This window comes from Saccopteryx bilineata, chromosome 2 (genome assembly GCF_036850765.1).
Source record: "Saccopteryx bilineata isolate mSacBil1 chromosome 2, mSacBil1_pri_phased_curated, whole genome shotgun sequence".
In the NCBI taxonomy this organism is placed as follows: Eukaryota; Metazoa; Chordata; class Mammalia; order Chiroptera; family Emballonuridae; genus Saccopteryx; species Saccopteryx bilineata.
In genome coordinates, this window is record NC_089491.1 from 39,828,557 (window position 1) to 39,851,803 (window position 23,247).

Below are 23,247 nucleotides of genomic sequence, written 5' to 3' on the forward strand. Positions count from 1 at the left end.
CAGAGTTACAGCAAGTTAAAGCATAGAATAATAATTACTTACCAAGTACTTTATGTTGGATTTTCGCTAAGTTTGGCAGAATAAATCTTTTTTTTTTTTTAATTATTTTTCCCTTTTTGTATTTTTCTGAAGCTGGAAACAGAGAGGCAGTCAGACAGACTCCCGCATGTGCCCGACCAGGATCCACCCGGCACACCCACCAGGGGGCGTCGCTCTGTCCCGACCAGAGCCACTCCAGCGCCTGGGGCAGAGGCAAAGGAGCCGTCCCCAGCACCCGGGCCATCTTTTTGCTCCAATGGAGCCTCGGCTGCAGGAGGGGAAGAGAGAGAGAGGAAGGAGAGGTGGAGGGGTGGAGAAGCAGATGGGCGCCTCTCCTGTGTGCTCTGGCCGGGAAGGGCCAGAATAAATCTTTATAAAACAAATTACTATAGTTACATCTATCTTTTTATTTATACTTTGGTTGCTCCGCTACCGCCCACCATGAAAGCTGGAACGCCCACTAGTGGGTGGTAGGGACCAGGTTGACTACCATTGATTTAGACAATCTTTCCGCACCAGGACATACATTTCTTGGATTAGCAAAGTAGAGTCTGAGGGTCTATCCCAAGACTCAGTTCTCATAAAGAAAAACACCACAGCCATTCTCTATGGCTATGGAGGAACAGGTATGGTTGTCCAAATCCAGCTGTGTACGTATTTAACATGTGTTACAATACAGAACAGAACTAAACCAGTAAGAATTGAGAGTTCTTAACTTTTTGAATTTATTGCACAATTCCCATAACTACCACCACCATTCACCGAGTTAGGTATACTCCTAGAAATAAATGTGCTCTTTCCATCCCTGCTTTAAGCCAAGGTAAGGAACTATAGTAGCAATTTTTGGAAAACCGAAAAATGCTAAGAGGAAAAAGAAAGTACGAACAAATGATGAGGCAGATTTCACATTTCTATCGTCTTTTGTTGCTTTCCTGTGACCAGTCAAAAGTGCATCATGACTTACGGACACACTGTATTTCAGTAGATGGACCAGAAACAACAGAAGATGACCCAGTTAAAACTCAGTCTTCATTATGAGTTTTCATGATGGAAGAATTTCAAGAGGACATTGTGGCAAAGAAGTTCTGTTATAACTGAAAATGTGGTAGCTTAATGGGTCACACATTACAAAAAGGGTTCTTTCTGCTGGTAAAACAATTAACAAATGTAACAGTTCCTGTTGTGCAGTTCTAAAGATGCTGCTGATGGACATATCCCTGAGAATACGTAGTAGGAATGAGGGTCTCAGATTAGAATATAAAGGCAGGCATGCCTGAATAGGCAGTGGCACAGCGGACAGAGTGTTGGACTCAGACACAAAGGACCGAGGTTCAAAACTCGGAGGTTGCCAGCTTGAGTGCAGGTTTATCCAGCTTGAGCACGGGCTCACTGGCTTGAGTGTGGGATCAGACATGATCCCATCATTGCCGGCTTGAAGCCACAACTATGAGTTGATGTTTATCTCTTCCCATTCCTGTCTCTCTCTCCAAAAAAAAAAAAAAAATACAGGGGTGGGCAAAATTAGGTTTACAGTTGTTTGAATAAAAATACTATTATTAGTAATACAAGAATAAACTGTTTTGCCTTACCAGTGGTGGCACAGAAAACAAAGCGCTGACCTGGGATACTGAGGTCCCAGATTCTAAACCATGAGGTTCCTGGCTTGAGCAAGGCATCACTGGCTTCACTGGAGCCCCTGGTCAAGTCATGTATGAGAAAGCACTCAATGAACAACTAAGATGCCACAACAAAGAATTGATACTTCTCATCTCTCTCCCTTCCAGTCAGTCCCTGTCCATCTCTCTTGCTTAAAATAATAAATAATAAACTGTTTATGTACTCACAATTGTAAATCGACTTTTGCCTCACCTCATATATCTATTTTCTCTACCCTTTTAAAATATACTGGATTGAACAAGGTATGTAAATAAATTTATAATGAACATAAATAAAATTATTTGATAACTCTTGAACAGACAGACCCCTTGGTGAACATGTCCCAGAAAGTGGGAAATAAATAACTGAGAAAGAACTGGGTAAGAAATCTTGGTGCTAGGTCAGAAAGCTTTCAATTCTTAGCTTTTGACAAAAGTGGAGAACCTAATCAAGTTACTACCTTTCAGATCATTAATAATGGTTAATAAAATTAATCAATAAATAAGTGGGGGGAGAATAATCAATCTCTTGTGCAGAAGAAACAAATAATTTATACAGATATTCTGGCCTCTAGAAGATAAAATCCTCCACTCCTTAAAGTATGGGTTTCACCTCTGACTTCCTTCTAAAGCAGGGGTCCCCAAACTGCAGCCCCCTGAGGCCATTTATCCGGCCCCCGCCGCACTTCCAGAAGGGGCACCTCTTTTATTGGTGGTCAGTGAGAGGAGCATAGTTCCCATTGAAATACCGGTCAGTTTGTTGATTTAAATTTACTTGTTCTTTATTTTAAATATTGTATTTGTTCCCATTTTGTTTTTTTACTTTAAAATAAGATATGTGCAGTGTGCATAGGGATTTGTTCATAGTTTTGTTTTTAGGGGTTTTTTTTTTTTTTGTATTTTTCTGAAGCTAGAAACGGGGAGAGACAGTCAGACAGACTCCCGCATGCGCCCGACCAGGATCCACCCAGCACACCCACCAGGGGGCGATGCTCTGCCGCGCCCGCCTGGGCCATCTCTGCTCCAAGGGAGCCTCAGCTGCAGGAGGGGAAGAGAGAGACAGAGAGGAAGGAGAGGGGGAGGGGTGGAGAAGCAGATGGGCGCTTCTCCTGTGTGCCCTGGCCGGAAATCGAACCCGGGACTTCTGCATGCCAGGCCGACGCTCTACCACTGAGGCAACCGGCCAGGGCCTCAGTTTTTTTTTATAGTCCGACCCTCCAATGGTCTGAGGGACAGTGAACTGGCCCCCTGTGTAAAAAGTTTGGGGACCCCTGTTCTAAAGAGTACAGAATGGAAAGAGGGAAAAGAGTAGCTACAGTGAGAAACCCTAAAACCAGAGTCTCAGCCAGGTACTTACTGCTAGTATCAACTGTGATAAAACATACTAAGAGTATGTTTACCATATGACATAATGAAAATATGCAGCTGACCCTTGAACAACACAGAGATTAGAGGTGCTGATCTCCATACAATCAAAATCTGCATATAACTTCTTACTCTCCCACAACTTTACATGTATCCCTCAGTATCAAAGAGGATCGGTTCTAGGTTCCCACAAATACTCAAATCTATGGGTGCTCAAATTCCTTTTATAAAATGATGTAGTGGCCATGACCTAATTAGCTCAGTGGTAGAGCATCGCCCCAGCGTGTGGATGTCCCAAGTTTGATCCCCAGTTAGGGCACACAGGAAAATTGCCCATCTGCTTCTCCACCCCACTCCACCTCGCAGCCAGGGATCAACTGGCTTGAGTGAGTTGGCCTCAGGCACTGAGCATGGCTCCATGGCCTCTGTGTCAGGCAATAAAACATGGCTCTGGTTGCAATGGTGCAATGGCCCCAGATGGGCAGAAAAGAAATTATACTTTCAATTTTTCTGAAAACCTAAAACTGTTCTAAAATTTTAAGTTAGGTAAAAAAAAGTTACAAATACAATGAAATATCATGTCCACCCATTAGAATGACTATATAAAAAAAGGGCACAGATAGTACGTGTAAACAAGATCCAGAGAAACTGGAATCCTCACACATTGCTTAGTGGGAATGTACTACTCAGTGCAGCCACGCTGGTAAACATTCTGCCGCTTTCTCACAAAGTTAAGCACTGAGTTACCACAAGACCCAGCAATTTTACTCCCAGATTATCTCCAAGGGAAGGAAAACATGCGTACATGTAAAAACTTGTACACAGTGTTCATATTAGCATTATTTATAACAGAGAACTAATAAATGGATAAACAAATTGTGATATAATATTCAATGGAATATTATTCAGCCATAAAAAGAATAAAATATGATATGTGCTGCAATGAGGATAAACACTGAACACCCTTGGCCAGTTCACTAAGTGGATAGAGCGTCAGTTGGGCATTTGGATGTCCCAGGTTCAATTCCCAGGCAGGGCACACAAAAGAAATGACCATCTGCTTCTCTCCCTCTCCCTCCCTTTTCCCCTCCCTCTTCCCCTCTGGTAGCCAGTGCTTCAACTGGGCACTGAAGATAGCTCAAGTGGTCCTAACCTCTGGAATTAAAAATAGCTCAACTGATTCAAGCATGGGCCCAGACAGGGGTTGTGGAGGGGCGCATGGGGCAGTCTTCACACTGTCTCCCATCCTCTCACTGAAAATACCAAAATACCAAAAAAAAAAGAAGAGAAAAAAGAGAAAGAAAAACATTAGGCTAAGTTAAAAAATCCAGATAGAAAATACTACATACTAGCCCTGGCTGGTTGGCTCAGTGGTAGAGTGTCGGCCTGGCGTGCAGGAGTCCCGGGTTTGATTCCCAGCCAGAGCACACAGGAGAAGCGCCCATCTGCTTCTCCACCCCTCCCCCTCTCCTTCATTTCTGTCTCTCTCTTCCCCTCCCGCAGCCAAGGCTCTACTGGAGCAAAGTTGGCCTGGGCGCTGAGGATGGCTACATGGCCTCTGCCTCAGGCGCTAGAATGGCTCTGGTTGCAACAGAGCAATGCCCCAGATGGGCAGAGCATCGCCCCCTGGTGGGCATGCCGGGTGGATCCTGGTCGGGTGCATGCAGGAGTCTGTTTGACTGCCTCCCCCGTTTCCAACTTCAGAAAAATACAAATAAAAAATAAGGAAGAAAATACTACATACTGTTAGATTCCATTCAGAGGAAATGTACAAAATAGGTAAACCCACAGAGACAAGAGGTAGTCTGGTAGTTTCCTACGTAGAATGGTGAAATGGGGTTGAAGGATAATGGGAGTACAAATGCTAACAGGTGTAAGTTTTTATTTTTTTCAATTAAGTGAGAGGTGGGGAGGCAAGAGACAAGACTCTCCCATGCACCCTGATCAGGATCCACCTGGCAAACCCCCTAACTGGGCAATGTTCTGCCCACCTAGGGCTGCTGCTCCACTGCTTGGCAACCGACCTATTTTAGCACCTGAGGCAAGGCCATAGAGCCATCCTCATTGCCTGGGGCCAACTTGCTTGAAACAAACAAACCATGGCTGCAGGAGGGGAAGAGAAAAAGAGAGAGAAGGAGGAGATGGAGGGGTGGAGAAGCAGATGGTCACTTCTCCTGCGTGCCCTGACTGGTAATCAAATCAGGCACTTCCACACACCGGACTGACGCTCTATCACCAAGGCAACCTGCCAGGGCCCAGGTAGAAGTTTCTTTAGGAGTGATGAAAATGTTCTAAAATTTACTGTGCTACAATAAATTTGTACCATATATGTACAAATTTGTACAACTCTAGGAGTATATTGAAAATCTGTGAACTGTACACTTAAAATAGGAGACTTGTATGGTATGGACATTATATCTCAATAAAACTCATTTTTTAAAAAAGAATAACAACAGGCCTGACCTGTGCTGCCACAGTGAATAAAGCATCAACTTGAAATGCTGAGGTCACTGGTTCAAAACCCCAGGTTTGCCCAGTCAAGGCACATATAAGAGGCAATTACTATGGGTTGATGTGCTTCCCGCTCTTACCCCTTTTTCTCTATCTTCAAATAAAAGATACAGGACTTGACCTGAGGTGGTGCAGCAGATAGAGTGTCAACCTGAAATGCTAAGGTCACCTGTTCAAAACCCCAGGCTTGCCCTGTCATGGCACATATGAGAAGCACATTCGAGTTGATGGGTTCCACTACTCATCCCCACTTCTTTCTCTTCGTCTCTCTCTCTCTCAAAAAAAAAAAAAAAAAAAAAAAAAAGACTGATAACCAATCACTACATGATTTTTGTCAACTCAGAGGAATTAAAAAGACTTGGTTTGACTGACCAGGCGGTGGCGCAGTGAATAGAGCGTAGGACTGGGATGCGGAAGACCCAGGTTCGAGACCCTGAGGTTGCCAGCTTGAGTGCAGGCTCATCTGGCTTGAGCAAAAAGCTCACCAGCTTGGACCCAAGGTCGCTGGCTCGAGCAAGGGGTTACTCGGTCTACTGTAGCCTCCCGGTCAAGGCACATATGAGAAAGCAATGAATGAACAACTAAGGTGTCGCAATGAAAAACTGATGATTGATGCTTCTCATCTCTTGTCGTTCCTGTCTGTCTATTCCAATCTATCCCTCTCTCTGTCCCTGTTAAAAAAAAAAAAAAAGAAAGAAAAAAAAAGACTTGGTTTGGGGGCCCTGGCCGGTTGGCTCAGCGGTAGAGCGTCGGCCTAGCGTGCGGAGGACCTGGGTTCGATTCCCGGCCAGGGCACACAGGAGAAGCGCACATTTGCTTCTCCACCCCTCCGCCGCGCCTTCCTCTCTGTCTCTCTCTTCCCCTCCCATAGCCAAGGCTCCATTGGAGCAAAGATGGCCCGGGCGCTGGGGATGGCTCTGTGGCCTCTGCCCCAGGCGCTAGAGTGGCTCTGGTCACAACACGGCGACGCCCAGGATGGGCAGAGCATCACCCCCTGGTGGGCAGAGCGTCGCCCCATGGTGGGCGTGCCGGGTGGATCCTGTTCGGGCGCATGCAGGAGTCTGTCTGTCTTTCCCTGTTTCCAGCTTCAGAAAAGAAAAAAAAAAAAAAAAAAAAAGACTTGGTTTGGCTATTCTTATTACATTGTCATAAGGAAGTAAGGTTTCTTAATCATTGCATCTAATATATAGATTAGTATATATAGTGTAAATTATCCATACATAAATGTGTATAAAATCAAAGGTGTATTCTGCTTCATATTAGCAATATAATAATTACTCACTGATACACAAACTAACCAAAAATGACTATCGATCTTATTAAAAATGCATTTCTACTGGCCTGTGGTGGTGCAGTGGATAAAGTGTTAACCTGGATACTCTGGACTTTCCTGGTCAAGGCACACATGACAAAGCAATCAATAAACAACTGAAAGGAAGCAACTATGAGTTGATACTTCTCGTTCCTCCCCCACCCTCTTCTCTGTAAAAATGTATTTCTAATAATTATTAGATATAAAGAGTAAAAGTATATCAGAAGTATAATAAACTTGTATCACTTTATTAATTTATTGATTGATTTTAGAGCGAGAGGAAGGAAGAAAAACAGAAACATTCATCTATTACTGTACATGTCCTGACTGGGAACTGAACCCACAACCTTGGTGTATCAGGACAATGCTCTAACAAATTGAGCTGTCCAGCCAGGACTAAACTTGTACTGCTATTAATCAACTGTATATTAGTAAAATAATTCAACATAGAAATAAACCTTATTGTCACAAGTAATTAAGAAGCATCTATTATTGATTTTGGTCGCAGAAAAATATTATAGGATAAATAAAAGGTTATCAAACAAAAAAATTTTCAAGTATTAGGATAAACCTTAGCATAGGTAATAAAGTGGAAAATCAAATGTAATGAGGAAAAAATGTATTTTTTGGTCTGGCCTGTGGTGGTGCAGTGGATAAGGCGTCAACATGGAACACCGAGGTCACCAGTTTAAAACCCTGGGCTTGCCCAGTCAAGGCACAAATGGGAGCTGATGTTTCTTGCTCCTCTTCTCTCTCTCTTCAATCTCTATAAAAAAATCAATAAATAAAATCTAAAAAAAAAAAAAAAATTTTTTTTTTTTTAATTGAGAGGTGGGGAAGCAGACAGACTCCTGCATGCACCCTGACTGGGATCCACCCAGCAAGCCCCTACTGGGAGATGCTCTGGGGACTCCGTTGCTTGGCAACAGAGCTACTTTAGCATCTGAGGCAAGGCCATAGATCCATCCTCATTTCCCAGACCAACTTGCTTGAACCATTCAAGCCATGGCTGTGGGATGGGGGAGAGAAAGAGAGAAGAGGGAGGGTGAAGAGGAGGGGTGGAGAAGCAGGTGGTTGCTTCTCCTGTGTGCCCTGACCAATAGTAATTGAACCTGGGACTTCAACATGCCGGACTGATGCTCTATCATTGAGCAAACTAGCCAGGGCCAAAAACATTTATTTATTTATTTTATTTATTTATTTATTTTTTACAGAGACAGAGTGAGTCAGAGAGAGGGATAAACAGACAGGAAGAGAGAGAGATCAATCATTAGTTTTTCATTGCGCATTGCAACACCTTAGTTGTTCATTGATTGCTTTCTCATATGTGCCTTGACCGCAGGCCTTCAGCAAACTGAGTAACACCTTGCTGGAGCCAGCAATCTTGGGTTCAAGCTGGTGGGCTTTTTGCTCAAACCAGATGAGCCCGCGCTCAAGCTGGTGACCTTGGGGTCTCAAATCTGGGTCCTCTGCATCCCAGTCCGATGCTCTATCCACTGCGCCATCGCCTGGCCAGGCCAGGGCCAAAAATATTTAAAATTTTTTAAAAAAATAAATAAATAAATTTAGCCTGACCAGTAAGTGGCGCAGTGGATAGAGTGTGGGACTGGGATGCTGAGGACCCAGGTTCGAGACCCCAAGGTCTTCAGCTTGAGCGCGGGCTCATCTGGTTTGAGTAAAAGCTCACCAGCTTGGACCCAAGGTCACTGGCTTGAGCAAGGGGTTACTCAGTCTGCTGAAGGCCCGCAGTCAAGGCACATATGAGAAAGCAATCAATGAACAACTAAGGTGTTGCAACACGCAACGAAAAACTAATGATTGATACTTCTCATCTCTTTCCGTTCCTGTCTGTCCCTGTCTATCCCTCTCTCTGACTCACTGTCTCTGTAAAAAATAAACAAATAAAATTAAAAAAAAAAAAAAAAAAAGATGATGCCTGGCCTGTGGTGGAACAGTGGTTAGAATGTTGACCTGGAATGCTGAGGTCACCAGTTTGAAACCCTGGGCTTGCCCAATCAAAGCACATATGACAAGCAAGTAGTGAACAACTAAAGTGAAGCAACTATGAATTGATACTTCTCATATCTCCTCCTCTCTCTGTAAAATCAATAAATAAAATTTTTTAAAAAAGATTTTATTCATTTTAGAGAGGAGAGGGAGAAAAAAAGGGAGAGTGGGGGGGGGGGGGAGCAGGAAGCACCAACTCCCATATGTACAATGACCAGGTAAGCCCTGCATTTTGAACCAGCAATCTAAGTAAGCATTAATCAATAAAACGTTAAAAAAAATAAACAGGCCCTGGCCGGTTGGCTCAGCGGTAGAGCGTCGGCCTGGTGTGCGGGGGACCCGGGTTCGATTCCCGGCCGGGGCACATAGGAGAGGCGCCCATTTGCTTCTCCGCTCCCCCATCCTTCCTCTCTGTCTCTCTCTTCCCCTCCCGCAGCCAAGGCTCCATTGGAGCAAAGATGGCCCGGGCGCTGGGGATGGCTCTGTGGCCTCTGCCCCAGGCGCTGGCGACCCCTGGTGGGCAGAGCGTCGCCCCTGGTGAGTGTGCCGGGTGGATCCTGGTGGGGCACATGCGGGAGTCTGTCTGTCTCTCCCCGTTTCCAGCTTCAGAAAAATACAGAAGAAAAAAATAATAAATAAATAAATAAACAGATGACTAAATATCCATCTATCTGGTCTCAAACTCAACTCAGCATGTGGGACGCAGAGCAAGATCACAGCCGTTCGGCGGGTCGCACTAGGTCTACAAAAGGCAACTGTTACGCAACACTTTTCTCACTGCAGTTGAAAACAAAAAAAAATCAGTACAACAAGCACAATGGTACATGCAGTTTACTCAGGGTCACAAAACGACCAGAAACTGTAGTTCGCATCACAACTGCTGTTAACTAAGCTAATATCTAGCTAGGATGCTAGAGAAATGAAAAATACAAGTAGGCCCCTAGGCTTACTTAATTTTATCCAAAATATTTTGAACTTCGTGGATTAGTCTGCGGGCCGCACAAAATTGTTCGGCGGGCTGCATGCGGCCCGTGGGCCGCGAGTTTGAGACCCCTGATCTAGATAGATAACTATATAGGGGAAATCAAAGGGAATCAAGAAATATACAAACCTTCCAAATAACAAGCAATATCCACTTATATAGAAAACAAAAAACAACGGATAATGGAAGCTCTATTGGAAGTAGCATGTAAAGTCAATTTTCTGTTTGTAAAGAGTATGACTTCTCTGTAAAAAATAGTAAGAAACCTAGAATAAAGAAGCAACCTATCTAAACACAGAATTCATGCAATCTAAGGTGCAGATGGAACTTCAAGGTGATGCATGAGGAAGGATTCAGACTAGAAAATTTCTTCCAAGGTGAATACAGAAAAATGAGTAACATACATACACTTAATGATCCATAAAATACAACCCTTCAAAATGATACAAGCGTGCTACTTAAAAGCTCTGGCACCTTTTTCATACTTATTTAAAAATAATATACACTGTTAAGAACCAGATTATTTCTTATTAACCCCTTACCTGACATTCTGAGTAGGATTCCACCTTTCGGAGGGCAGTTCACCACTCTGTGGGTCATCTACAGGTGGATGAAGAATTGAAATGCATACATCTCCATTCTACAAAACACAAACCACATTCAATACTCAAAAATATGATATAAAAAAGTGACATCAGTTCTGCTGAAATTTCTTTTATTCCTACAAAATTTGTTATATCATTAGAGGAGAAAACAATTCTGCCTTTTTTTCACATTTAAAATCAATAGTAAAGAATGAAACCTTTTTATGTTATATTCATTTTGACCAATCTAGATAAATTTCTTAGTTAAAAAAGAAACACTGTATGACTATAACACCATCTTTTTGTTGTTGTTTGTTTTTGGTAAGAGATAGAAGGGTGTAGGGAGAGACAGAGAGAAGCATCAACTCATTGTTCCACTTAGTTGTGCTCCCATTGATTGCTTCTGCTACATGCCCTGACCAGGGCTGAAAACAGCACCTTCAGCATGAAGCCAGTTTCCGTGCTCCAGGGTAACACTCTCTCCACTGCGCCACTGGCCAGGGCACACCAACCTTCTAAAAAAATCACTTCAAAAAAGAAATAAGACAAACATGAGAAATCAGGATTCAAGAGTCTAGGAAAGCAACTAAACATCTCTTTTTCAGAAACAACTGTACCTAAAGTACATAAAAAGAAACAAAACTAACTTGTCCTTGCTTAAAATATGCATGCAGATGCTATCACCTTTGATATCTGTCACTGGTTTTAATAAGTATAATTTATATAAACTGAAAACATACCTCACAACAACTTAATTATATGGGATAGAAGAACTTACCACTATGGTTTTAATATTCTGGTTTGTAAAATTAAATTATAGGACCTAATCCACAAGTACACTTAGTAGTTTAACTCAAACACATTAATTGCTTACCATATGCAAAAATAACACTGCTACTCAACAGAAAAGATAAGACTGAGTTAGATATAGCCACCTATCTCTTGGTCTAAAATGAAAAATAAGATTTAAACTTAGCAAATTAGAAGTATAACTATATAATGTACAAAATTCTTACATATATAACCCAAATTTACATACAAATACACAACTACTGTATTCCTCCATGTATAAGACGTACCCTTTTTTGAAAAATGTGGGATCTAAAAAATGGGTGTGTCTTATAGAGTGGTTGTAGTTATTTAACTTGCATTTCCTGCTTTTTTCACACACATTGATAAGTTTTTGCGCTCATTGTTGAAGACACTGATTCTTCATCAGACACAGATGAGGACAAGCTAATGGATGGGAGTTTTGACAGTGATGAGGAATTGTATGAATTTTATGGTGAATAAAACTTGAGTTCAATAACTTTATGTAATACTTTTTTTAATTTCGGGTCCCAAAATTAAGGTGTGTCTTATATGTGGGAGCATTTTATATATGGGGAAATACAGTACAGTGTGTTCGTAAAGTCATAGTGCACTTTTGACCGGTCACAGGAAAGCAACAAAAGACGATAGAAATGTGAAATCTGCACCAAATAAAAGGAAACCCCCCCCAGTTTCTGTAGGATGATGAGGTAGCATGTGTGCATGCACAGATGATGATGTAACACCGTGTATACAGTGGAACAGCCCACGGCCATGCCAGTCGAGATGTGGACGGTACAGAGGAAAGTAGTGTGTTCTGTGGCTTGCTAAATTCTAATCTATGACCAAATTGCAACGTGAATATTGGCACGTTTATAACGAAGCGCCACCACATAGGAATGACATTAGTCAGTGGGATAAGCAGTTGAAGAAACAGGCAGTTTGGTGGAGAAACCCAGTTCTGGTAGGCCATCAGTCAGTGACGAGTCTGTAGAAGCTATACGGGATAGCTACCTAAGGAGCCCTAAAAAATCTGTGCATGAGCCCACATCGAACTGCACTGAATAGGTATGAAACTGGGAGAGTTTTCCTTTTATTTGGTGCAGATTTCACATTTCTATCGCCTGTTGCTTTCCTGTGGTCAAAAGTGCACCATGACTTTATGGACACACTGTATATCGAGATAACAGAAAATTTTAAAAAGAATAAAGTCAATACCAAAAATATATTTGAAAATTCTATTATTGTTAGATGTCATGAGAAAGATAAAAAATCATGACAGAAACAAAGAGAGAAATTAGGTACACTGGACAGTGGATATACTTAAGAGGTGATATGGAAGAATGAAAAGCTTAGTGGTTGAGAAACCTTGAACATGGGCCTTGAGGGCCTTGAATAATGAGTACACTTTTTTACAACCCAAGGGAAACTTACACATGAGTTTGCCCAGAGAAATAAACCAACATCATAAATGATAGGCTAGAATATGACTGGGTAGCTGTATTTGTTTTACACTACTATTGTAACAAATCACCACACATTTAGTGGCTTAAGACAACACAAATTTATTACTCTACAGTTTTGTACGTCAAAATCTGACACTGCTCTCAACAGGGCTAACATCATGGGTCGGCAGCAATGCATTTCTTCCTGGAAGCATTAAGAATCCCTTTTCCTTGTTCTTACTAGCTTCTGAAGGCCAGCCACACTTGTTTGCTCTTGGCGCCCTTACTCTAATCCTCAAAGCAAGCACTGCTGTATTTCAATGGGACTTTCTTTCAAAGTCACATCTCCCCGCACTCTCATTTTCTGCTTAACACACCTCACCTCTTCTACCTTAAAGGACCCTTGTGATTATACTGGGCCCACCTGAATAATCCAGAATAATCATTATTTTAAGGACAGCTGATTAACAAGCTTGATTCCTCTTTAATATATAATCTAATATATCATAATTTCCAGGGAGTAGGAGTGAACATCTCTGAGGAACCATTATTCTACCTACCAAAGTAGTGAGGAACCTAGTTTAAATGAAAAATAGAGCACAATAATTAGGCCAGAGGAGTACATTACTTTGTTCATAGCTCAATATAAATAAAATGTCTGAGGAGTTGAATGGCATAAACAGATTTGTACTTAGAAACTACCTTTTAAAAGATGGTATCTCTACTGATACAAAGTATTTGACAAAACCCAACACTTTCACATGATAAAAGCACTCAAAAACTATAAATAAAAGGGAACTATCTTAACATTAAACAGGATAGTTATGAAAAACCTACAGCTAACATCATACTCAGTGGTGAAAGTTTTTCTCCTAAGATCAGGAATAAGACAAGGACACATTCTAAACACTGTTATTTAAGACTTTCCTGCAAATTCCAGTCAGATCAATCAGACAAGAAAAAGGTATATAAATTGGAAAGGAAGAAATAGCAAATGACAAAAAAAATTCCCAAGAATTCATAAGAAAGCTGCTAATAAAACAAATATAGCTAAGTTGCAGGGTATAAGATCAACACACAAATGTTGTCTTTTTTTTTTTTCTTAAGTGAGAGGAAGGGAGATAGTGCGGCAGACTCCCGCATGCGCCCTGACCAGGATCTACCTGGCAACCCCATCTGGGGCTGATGCTCACATAAACTGAGCTATCCTCAGCGCCTGAGGCTGATGCACCCAAGGCCATACTCGAACCAACTGGAAGGGGAAGAGAGAGAGAAAGGGAGTGGGGGAGAAGCAGGTGGTTGCTTGTGCCCTGACTAGGAATTAAACCCAGGACGTCCATATTGGCCAGGGTCTAGTTTTATTTCTATACATCAGCAATGAATACCCTAAAAAAGATATTAAAAAATCTATTTCATTTACAACAGCACCTAAAAGAATAAAATAGCCTGGCCTGTAGTGGCACCGTGGGTAGAGTGTTGACCTGGAACACTGAGGTTGCCAGCTCGAAACTCTGGCCTTGCCCTGTCAAGACACATACAACAAGCAACCAATGAACAACTAAAGTAAAACAATTATGAGTTGATATGTTCTTTGCGCTCTCCACACCTCTCTTATAAAATCAATAAATAAAATATTTTAAGAAAAGAAAGATGGAAAGAGGAAGGAGATAAAAAAAGAGAGACAGAGAGAGAAAGAGAGGAAATTACCTAGGAAGAAATCTACCCAAGGAGGTTAGGGACACAGAAAACTATAAAACATTTCTCAAAAATATTAAGGAAGACCTAAATAAACAGAAAAACAGGAAGATTTAATGGTAAGATAAGAATATTCCCGCCTGACCTGTGGTGGCGCAGTGGATAAAGCGTCAACCTGGAAACGCTGAGGTTGCCGGTTCAAAACCCTGGGCTTGCCTGGTCAAGGCACATATGGGAGTTGATGCTTCCTGCTCCTCCCCCCTTCTCTCTCTCTCTCTCTTCCCCTCTCTATAATGAATAAATAAAATCTTTAAAAAAAATAAAAAAAAAAAATAAAAAAAAAATATTCCCTAATTTGATCTACAGACTCACAGTTCCCATCAAAATTCTAGCTTCTTTTTTTGCAGAAATTCACAAACTGATCCTAAAATTTACATGGAAAAAAATTTTTTTTGTATTTTTCTGAAGTGATAAGGGGGGGGGGGCTAGGTTGCATGCAGATGGACCGACTCCTGCATGTGCCCGACTGGGACCCACCCATCATGTCCACCGGGGGCGATGCTCGGCCCTTCTGGGGCGTTGTTCCACTGTAATCAGAGCCATTCTAGTGCCTGAGGCAGAGGCCATGGAGCCATCCTCAGTGTCCGGGCCAACTTTGCTCCAATGGAGCCTTGGCTGTGGGAAGGGAAGAGAGAGACAGAGAGAAAGAAGAGGGGGGAAGGGTGGAGAAGCAGATGGGTATTTCTCCTGTGTGCCCTGGCCGGAAATCGAACCAAGGACTTCTACACGCTGGGCTGATGCTGTACTGCTGAGCCAACAGGCCAGGGCTAAATTTACATGAAAATTTAAAGGACCCACAATAGTTAAAACAATCTTGAAAAAGAAGAAAAAGTGAGTAGACTCCCACTTCCTGATTTTAAAACTGGCTACAATCAATGACAGTTAAGAAGTGGAACAATAATAAACATATAAACTAAAAGAACTAAGAGCTATACATCTATAGTCAATATACTTCTGGCAAGGATGTCAAGTCCATTCAATAGAGAAATAAGAGTCTTTTCAACAAATGATGCTGGGCCCTGGCTGGGTAGCTCAGTTGGATAGAGCATCATCCTGGTACACCAAGCCTGTGGCTTCATTCCTGTCAGGACAGGTATAAGAATCAACCAATGCGCTTAACCAGGAAGTGGCTCAGTGGATAGAGCGTCAGACTGAGACTCGGAGGACCCAGGTTCTAAACCAAGGTCGCCGGCTTGAGTGTAGGCTCATCAAGCTTGAGCACAGAGTTGCTGGCTTGAGCGTGGGATCCTAGACATGACCCCATGGTCGCTGCTTGACCCCAACAGTCACTGGCTTGAAGCCCAAGGTCACTGGCTTGAGCAAGTGATCACTCGCTCTGCTGTAGTGTCCCAGTCAAGGCACATATGAGACAGCCATCAATGAACAACTAAGGAGCTGCAATGAAGAATTGATGCTTCTTATCTCACCCCTTTCCTATCTGTCTATACCTATCTGTCTCTCTGTCACACACACACAAAAAAAGAATCAACCAATGGATGCATATATAAGTGGAACAATAAATTGATGTTTCTCTCTTTCCCCCTTAAAAAATCAATTAAAAAATTGTTTAAATGGGCAAAGAACTTGAACAGACATCTCTCCAAATAAGATATATAAGTGGTCAATAAACACATGAAAGAATGTTCAACATCATTAGTCATTAAGGAAAATGAAAATCAAAATGAGATACCACTTCACATTCCCTTAGGATGGCCATAATTTAAAAAAGAAAAAGAAGTGTTAGTGAGGATATGGAAAAATTGAAACCTTCTAAACAAAGAAAAAAATAACAATAATAAAAAAAAATAGAAATTTATGTTGATCAAAGGAGATAAAGCAGAACCAGCTAAGCTACCATTTGTTATACTATTCAAAAAAATTTTTTGCCCTGGCCAGATAGCTCGGTTGGTTAGGGCATCGTCCTATAGTACAAAGGTTGCCTGTTTGATCCCCAGTCGGGGCACAAACAGAAAGAGATTGATGTCTCTCTCTTCCTCCTCCTTCTTCTTCTTCTCCTCCTTCTCTCTCTCTTTCTCTCTCTTCCTTCCTCTTCTGCTAAAATCAATAAAAATTTTAAAAAATTTTTGTTATCGCCTGACCAGGCAGTGGCGTAGTGGATAGAGTGTTGGACTGGGATGTGGAGGACCCAGGTTCAAGAGCCCAAGGTCGCCAGCTTGAGCGCGGGCTCATCTGGTTTGAGCAAAGCTCACCAGCTTAAACCCAAGGTCACTGGCTCGAGCAAGGGGTTACTCGGTCTGCTGTAGCCCCACAGTCAAGGCACATATGAGAAAGCAATCAGTGAACAACTAAGGTGTTACAACGAAAAACTGATAATTGATGCTTCTCATCTCTCTTTGTTTCTGTCTGTCCCTATCTATCCCTCTCTCTGACTCTCTCTCTCTCTCTCTCTGTAAAAAAAAAAAAAATTGTTATCAAACAAAAAGGGAATAAACCTTTATTATAAAACATCTTGCTATTTCAAGATTCAAATGTACTTCCAGTCAAATTACACCTGCTGTGAACATGACTTACACAGAGTATAGAAAAACCATATATATAGATGGCAAAAAAGAAATGGCAGAAAAAGACAGGTATCTGTGAAGGTTAATTTTATGTCAACTTAATTGGGCTATAGGATGCTCAGATAGCTGGTAATACACTGTTTTTAGGTGTGTCTATTAAGGATTAGTATTTGAATCAGTATACAGTACTGAGTAAAAAAATTCTGGGCCCTGGCCGCTTGGCTCAGCGGTAGAGCGTCAGCCTGGCGTGTGGGGGACCCGGGTTCGATTCCCGGCCAGGGCACATAGGAGAAGCGCCCATTTGCTTCTCCACCCCCCCCTTCCTCTCTGTCTCTCTCTTCCCCTCCTGCAGCCAAGGCTCCATTGGAGCAAAGATGGCCCGGGCGCTGGGGATGGCTCCTTGGCCTCTGCCCCAGGCGCTAGAGTGGCTCTGGTCGCGGCAGAGCGACACCCCGGAGGGGCAGAGCGACACCCCGGAGGGGCAGAGCATCGCCCCCTGGTGGGCAGAGCGTCGCCCCTGGTGGGCGTGCCGGGTGGATCCCGGTCGGGCGCATGCGGGAGTCTGTCTCACCCCGTTTCCAGCTTCAGGGAAAAAAAAAAAAAAAATTCTGTTCTCACCAAGGTAGCAGGAATCAGCAAACCCACTGAGGGTCTGAACAGAACAAAAAAATGGAGATCAAACACTCTCTCTCTCTCTCTCTCTCTCTCTCAATCTCTCTTCTTGAGCTGGGACATCAGAACTTCTGGTTCTCCAGCCTTGGAATTCTGGGACTTAACACAAGCAGCTTCCCAAACATCAGCCATTTGGCTTTGGCTTGGACAAATTTCTTGTAAACAAATTTCTGTTGTTTACACCACTGGCTCCCCGTGGTTCTTAGACCTTTGGATTAAGACTAAATTATACTTCCAACTGTCCTGGTTCTACAGCCCAGAGGGTTAAATTGAGAAATTTCTTGGACTTCATGACTATGTGAGCCAATTATTTAAATAAACCTTCTCATATATAGTTCTATATATTATATTGGTTCTATCACTCTAGAGAAGCCCAACTAATACAGTATCCTTACTGTTATCTGGTCTTTTTGGTATAATTTAAAAATATAATTTATAATCATAGATTTATTATACAGGACCTCTTGCTACAATCCAGTTGTTCCAGTTTTTGAAAAACTAATTATGGGTATTATCCATTTTACTTTTTTTTTTTTTTTTTTAAGTGAGAGGAAGGGAGGCTGAGAGACAGACTCCCACATTCACTCCAACCGGGATCCACCTGACAAGTCCACTAGGGGTGGATGCTCTGCCCATCTGGGGCCGTTGTTCTATTGTTCAGCAACAAAGCTATTTTTTTAGCATTTGAGGCAGAGGCCACAGAACCATCATCAGTGCTTGAGGCCAACTCGCTTGAACCAAACAAACTATGGCTGCAGGAGAGAAAGAGAGAGAGAGAGGAAGAGGAGGGGTGGAGAAGCAGATGATCGCTTCTCCTGTGTGCCCTGACCAGAAATTGAACCTGGGACATCCACACACTGGGCCAATGCTCTACCACTGAGCCAACTGGCCAGGGCTTTATCCATTTTAACTCTTAATTGCTTATCATACAACTAAAGATTATAAACTGTGTAATTAGGCCACTTGCCATTTACATGGCCTAAATTTTATTATTCCAAAGAGCAATGGTTCTGCAGACTTGGCAAGAACCTTTTTAAAACCTTGTAAAAGACACTAGAGAGCTTTCTCTCTCTCTCTCTTCAAGCCACATGAGGACACAGATAAGCCAGGAAGAGAGTCATCACCAAAACCCAATCCTATTGGCACCTTGATCTTGGACTTCCAGCTCTCTAAACTATGAGAAAATAAATTTCTGTTGTTTAACCCAACATGGCATTAGTATTTTGTTATGGTACCCCAAGCTGACTAAGACAACATGTTTTAGGAGAAGCATATTACAACAGTAGGGTCTATTTTTAATTATTATTAAAACAACATTTTAAAATACCATACCCTGCCTGACCAAGCGGTGGCGCAGTAGATAGAGCATCGGACTGGGAAGTGGAGGACCCAGGTTTGAGACCCCGAGGTCACCAGTTTGAGCGTGGGCTCATCTGGTTTGAGTAAAGCTCACCAGCTTGGACCCAAGGTCGCTAGCTTGAGCAAGGGGTTACTCAGTCTGCTGAAGGCCCACGGTCAAGGCACATATGACAAAGCAATCAATGAACAACTAAGGTGTTGCAATGAAAAACTGATGATTGATGCGTCTCATCTCTCTCCATTCTTGCCTGTCTGTCCCTATCTATCCTTCTCTCTGCCTCTCTCTCTGTCTCTGTAAAAAAATAAAAAATAAAAATACCATGCCCTAATGATAGTGGAATAGCCAAATTGGTACATCCTTACAATGGTAGTAGCTATAGAAATTTATAAAATGTTTTGAGAATCATCTGGATCTAGAATAAAAAATAACTCATCATAACTAGAATCTTAAGTGAAATAGCAAAATAACTTTCTTATCGGCTACCAAGTAGCCTAAAATATCCCACCATACTGTAACTTGTATTTAATGACTGCATTCGCTGTATTTATTTGTAAACACTGCACAGGAAAAATTATTTGTATACTCCTTCAAAAAACGTTCAAAATCCTTATTATGTCTAAAAATGAATCTCCATACTATGTTCTACAACTCATTATTGCTAAAAGGATCAAATATTAAATTCTTCTGTGTACTTTCACTCAGTCTTATGGTGAATGTAAAACTAACAAAATTAATCTACTTTAAAATAATTTTTCAATAATTTAAAAACTTTAAAAATACTTGGCCCTGGCCGGTTGGCTCAGTGGTAGAGCGTCAGCCTGGCGTGCAGAAGTCCCGGGTTCGATTCCCAGCCAGGGCACACGGGAGAAGCGCCCATCTGCTTCTCCACCCCTCCCCCTCTCCTTCCTCTCTGTCTCTCTCTTCCCCTCCCGCAGCCGAAGCTCCGTTGGAGCAAAGATGGCCCGGGTGCTGGGGATGGTTCCTTGGCCTCTGCCCCAGGCGCTAGAGTGGCTCTGGTCGCAGCATCGCCCCCTGGTGGGCGTGCCGGGTGGATCCCAGTCGGGCGCATGCGGGAGTCTGTCTCTACCTGTTTCCAGCTTCAGAAAAAAAAAACAACAAAAAAACTAATACCAAAAAAATAAATGCTAAAGAGCAGTAAGATTGAGTTGCCCTGTCATGCTCATAGTAAAGAAAATGTGCACAAAAACCTCATGTATTAACATAACATAGTCTGTGAAGCAAATAGGGTTCTCATTAGATATCTACCTCTGAGCACACAACATGTAACCAGGAAACTTATTTTTTAATTCACTCAACATAGCACAAAAAAGCAGAAAGGAGTAGATTGTGCAACACAATAATAGATGGCAAGTTCATATTAAATTTATTTTGTTCTCCAAGTTTCCCTTGCTATTTATGAATTTGACAAACATGGCAATGATAAAAGAAATGTTAAAATAATTAAATTCATTCAAATAACTGCTATAATGTGTCTTTGGGTATATTTAGAACTATTACCAAAGATCTTGTGATTTTAAAAATTTGACATAATAAACTATATTTTCTTCTACCAATAATAGTCTATAATGTTTATTTGTAGTGCTCAAGTTCATATACCAAAAACTCTTCATGGATTCCGATATTTTGGAATCTTTGTAGGCATTTGTATTTTTGTTACATTGTAGTTACTGTCATTTTCCCCATTTCATCCCCAGTTATACCCTGTTTCCCCAAAAATAAGACAGTCCTGGAAATAAGACCTAGTGCAATTTTTTTCAAGCTTAGAAATATAAGGCCTCTGCCTGACCAGGTGGTGGCTCAGTGGATAGTATGTCGAACTGGGATGCTGAGGAACCAGGTTCGAGACCCCGAGGTAGCCAGTTTGAGCACGGGTTCATCTGGCTTGAGCAAAAAGCTCACCAGCTTGGACCCAAGGTCGCTGGCTTGAGCAAGGGGTTACTTGGTCTGCTGAAGACCCGCTGTCAAGGCACATATGAGAGAGCAAGCAATGAACAACTAAGGTGCTGCAACGAAAAACTGATGATTGATGCTTCTCATCTCTCTCTGTTCCTATCTGTCTGTCCCTATCTACCCCTCTCTCTGACTCTAAAAAAAAAAAAGAAAGAAAAGAAAGAAATATAAGGCCTCCCCTGGAAATTAGACATAGTACATCTTTAGGAGGAAAAATTAATATAAGACAGTCTTATTTTTAGGGAAACAGGGTAGACTGTTGTACATGGAAACAGAGTCACAAGAAATTCTTGAAGAATTGAGTTTGGCTGGTTAAGCTGACATTTGTGATGACAGGACTACAGTATATTAATAAATGTTGATATTTTGTTCAACAATAAATGTGAATTCTTGCTCATGGAAAAATAAGACATCCCCTGAAAATAAGACCTAGCACGTCTTTAGGAGCAAAAATTAATATAAGACAGTCTTATTTTCGGGGAACCACGGTATTATAAGTAAATCTGCAGTAAACATTTTGGTGACTAAAGCAATTTGACATCAAGATCCACTGTGTTGCTAGCATACATGTGTAAATAGAGAGCAATTTCCAAGAATATATTTTAAGCCAAGAATGATGAGCTCCAACAATCTCTCCAGATTCACAAATACTGGCATGCGCCCTCAAAAAGTTCAATTCTGATACATTTCCATAATGTAACATAGGTAATTAACTAATGTAAGAAGAGTTTCTTGTGATCCATTTGATAATATTAAATTTAATTTCTGACTATGACATCATTTTTTTTAAAAACAAAACATTTATGGCATGGAAAACAACTGAATATTTATAAGATATGCATGCCTGACTGGTGGTGGTGCAGTGGACAGAGCATCAAACTGGGATGCTGAGGTCCAAGGTCGAAACCCCAAGGTTGCTGGCTTGCATGTGCGATTATCAACATAAAACTATGGTCACTGGCTTGAGCAAGAGGTCACTGGCTTGGTTGGAGCCCCCTGGCCAAGGCATGTATGAGAAGCAAGCAACGAACAACTAAAAGTGCCACAACTACAAGTTGATGCTTCTCATCTCTCTCCCTTTCTACCTGTCTCTCTCTTGCATGTGCGAGTTAAAAAAAATGCATGTATTATTTTATTAAAAATTGTGTTATAAATATGAAGAATATTTTTTAAAATAATGATCTGCCCTGGCCGGTTGGCTCAGTGGTAGAGCATCAGCCTGACGTGCAGGAGTCCTAGGTTCGATTCTCGGCCAGGGCACACAGGAGAAGCGCCCATCTGCTTCTCCACCCCTCCCCCTCTCCTTCCTCTCTGTCTCTCTATTCCCCTCCCGTAGCCAAGGCTCCACTGGAGCAAAGTTGGCCCGGGTGCTGAGGATGGCTCTGTGGCCTCTGCCTCAGGTGCTAGAATGGCTCTGGTTGCAACAGAGCGACAGCCCAGATGGGCAGATCATCGCCCTCTGGTGGGCATGCCAGGTGGATCCTGGTCGGGCACATGCGGGAGTCTGTCTGACTGCCTCCCCGTTTCCAACTTCAGAAAAATACAAAAATAATAATAATAATAATAATAATAATGATCTAATGCTAACTCTTATGATACAGAACTAAATAGTCTACACTTTATTTAAAAAAAAAACAAACAATGAAAAGGGGAGTTTATCCATCTACACTTTTTTCCTTCAGAGCTCTGAATCCTTTATGCTGGTTTCTGTTTCCTTCTTTTTTGTAGAGTTTCAGAATTAGAAAACAGATGGAAACAACTTAGTATATTGCTTTAAGATGAATTAGTTCTCAATAGGACAAAAAGCTTGAGTTTTCTCAATTCTCTCTTGCTATCTAATATCTATATATACCACATAGTTTTAAAGGGCAAGAACTTTCGATTATTAAATGGATGGGGACACAAAAGTATTTCTATGTGTACTGGACTCAGTTTGAACTTATGAAACAGTGAGTTATTTCTATAGTCTCCTTTTTTATATAGGATTGGTTTTTTATATAGTATAAGGTATTCACTGTTATTTATTTGTATTATGGTTATGTCTAATAGTGAAGATGCTAAAGAAAATAATACTAGCCCAGTGGTAGTCAACCTGATCCCTACTGCCCACTAGTGGGCGTTCCAGCTTTCATGGTGGGCAGTAGCAGAGCAACCAAAGTATAAATAAAAAGATAGATTTAACTATAGTAAGTTGTTTTATAAAGATTTATTCTGCCAAACTTAGTGAAATTCCGACAAAGTTCTTCGTGAATAATTA

The 23,247-nt window shown here is 41.7% G+C and overlaps 1 protein-coding gene across 1 annotated transcript in view; it reads right to left on the reverse strand.

Moving 5' to 3' along the window:
- Window positions 1-23,247, reverse strand: part of UBE2R2 (ubiquitin conjugating enzyme E2 R2) — a 125,843-nt gene that overhangs the window by 11,779 nt on the left and 90,817 nt on the right. Inside the window, exon 3 of the mRNA XM_066256910.1 lies at window positions 10,414-10,511. Coding sequence (XP_066113007.1) covers window positions 10,414-10,511 — 98 coding nt within the window. The remainder of the gene's footprint in view (window positions 1-10,413; window positions 10,512-23,247) is intronic.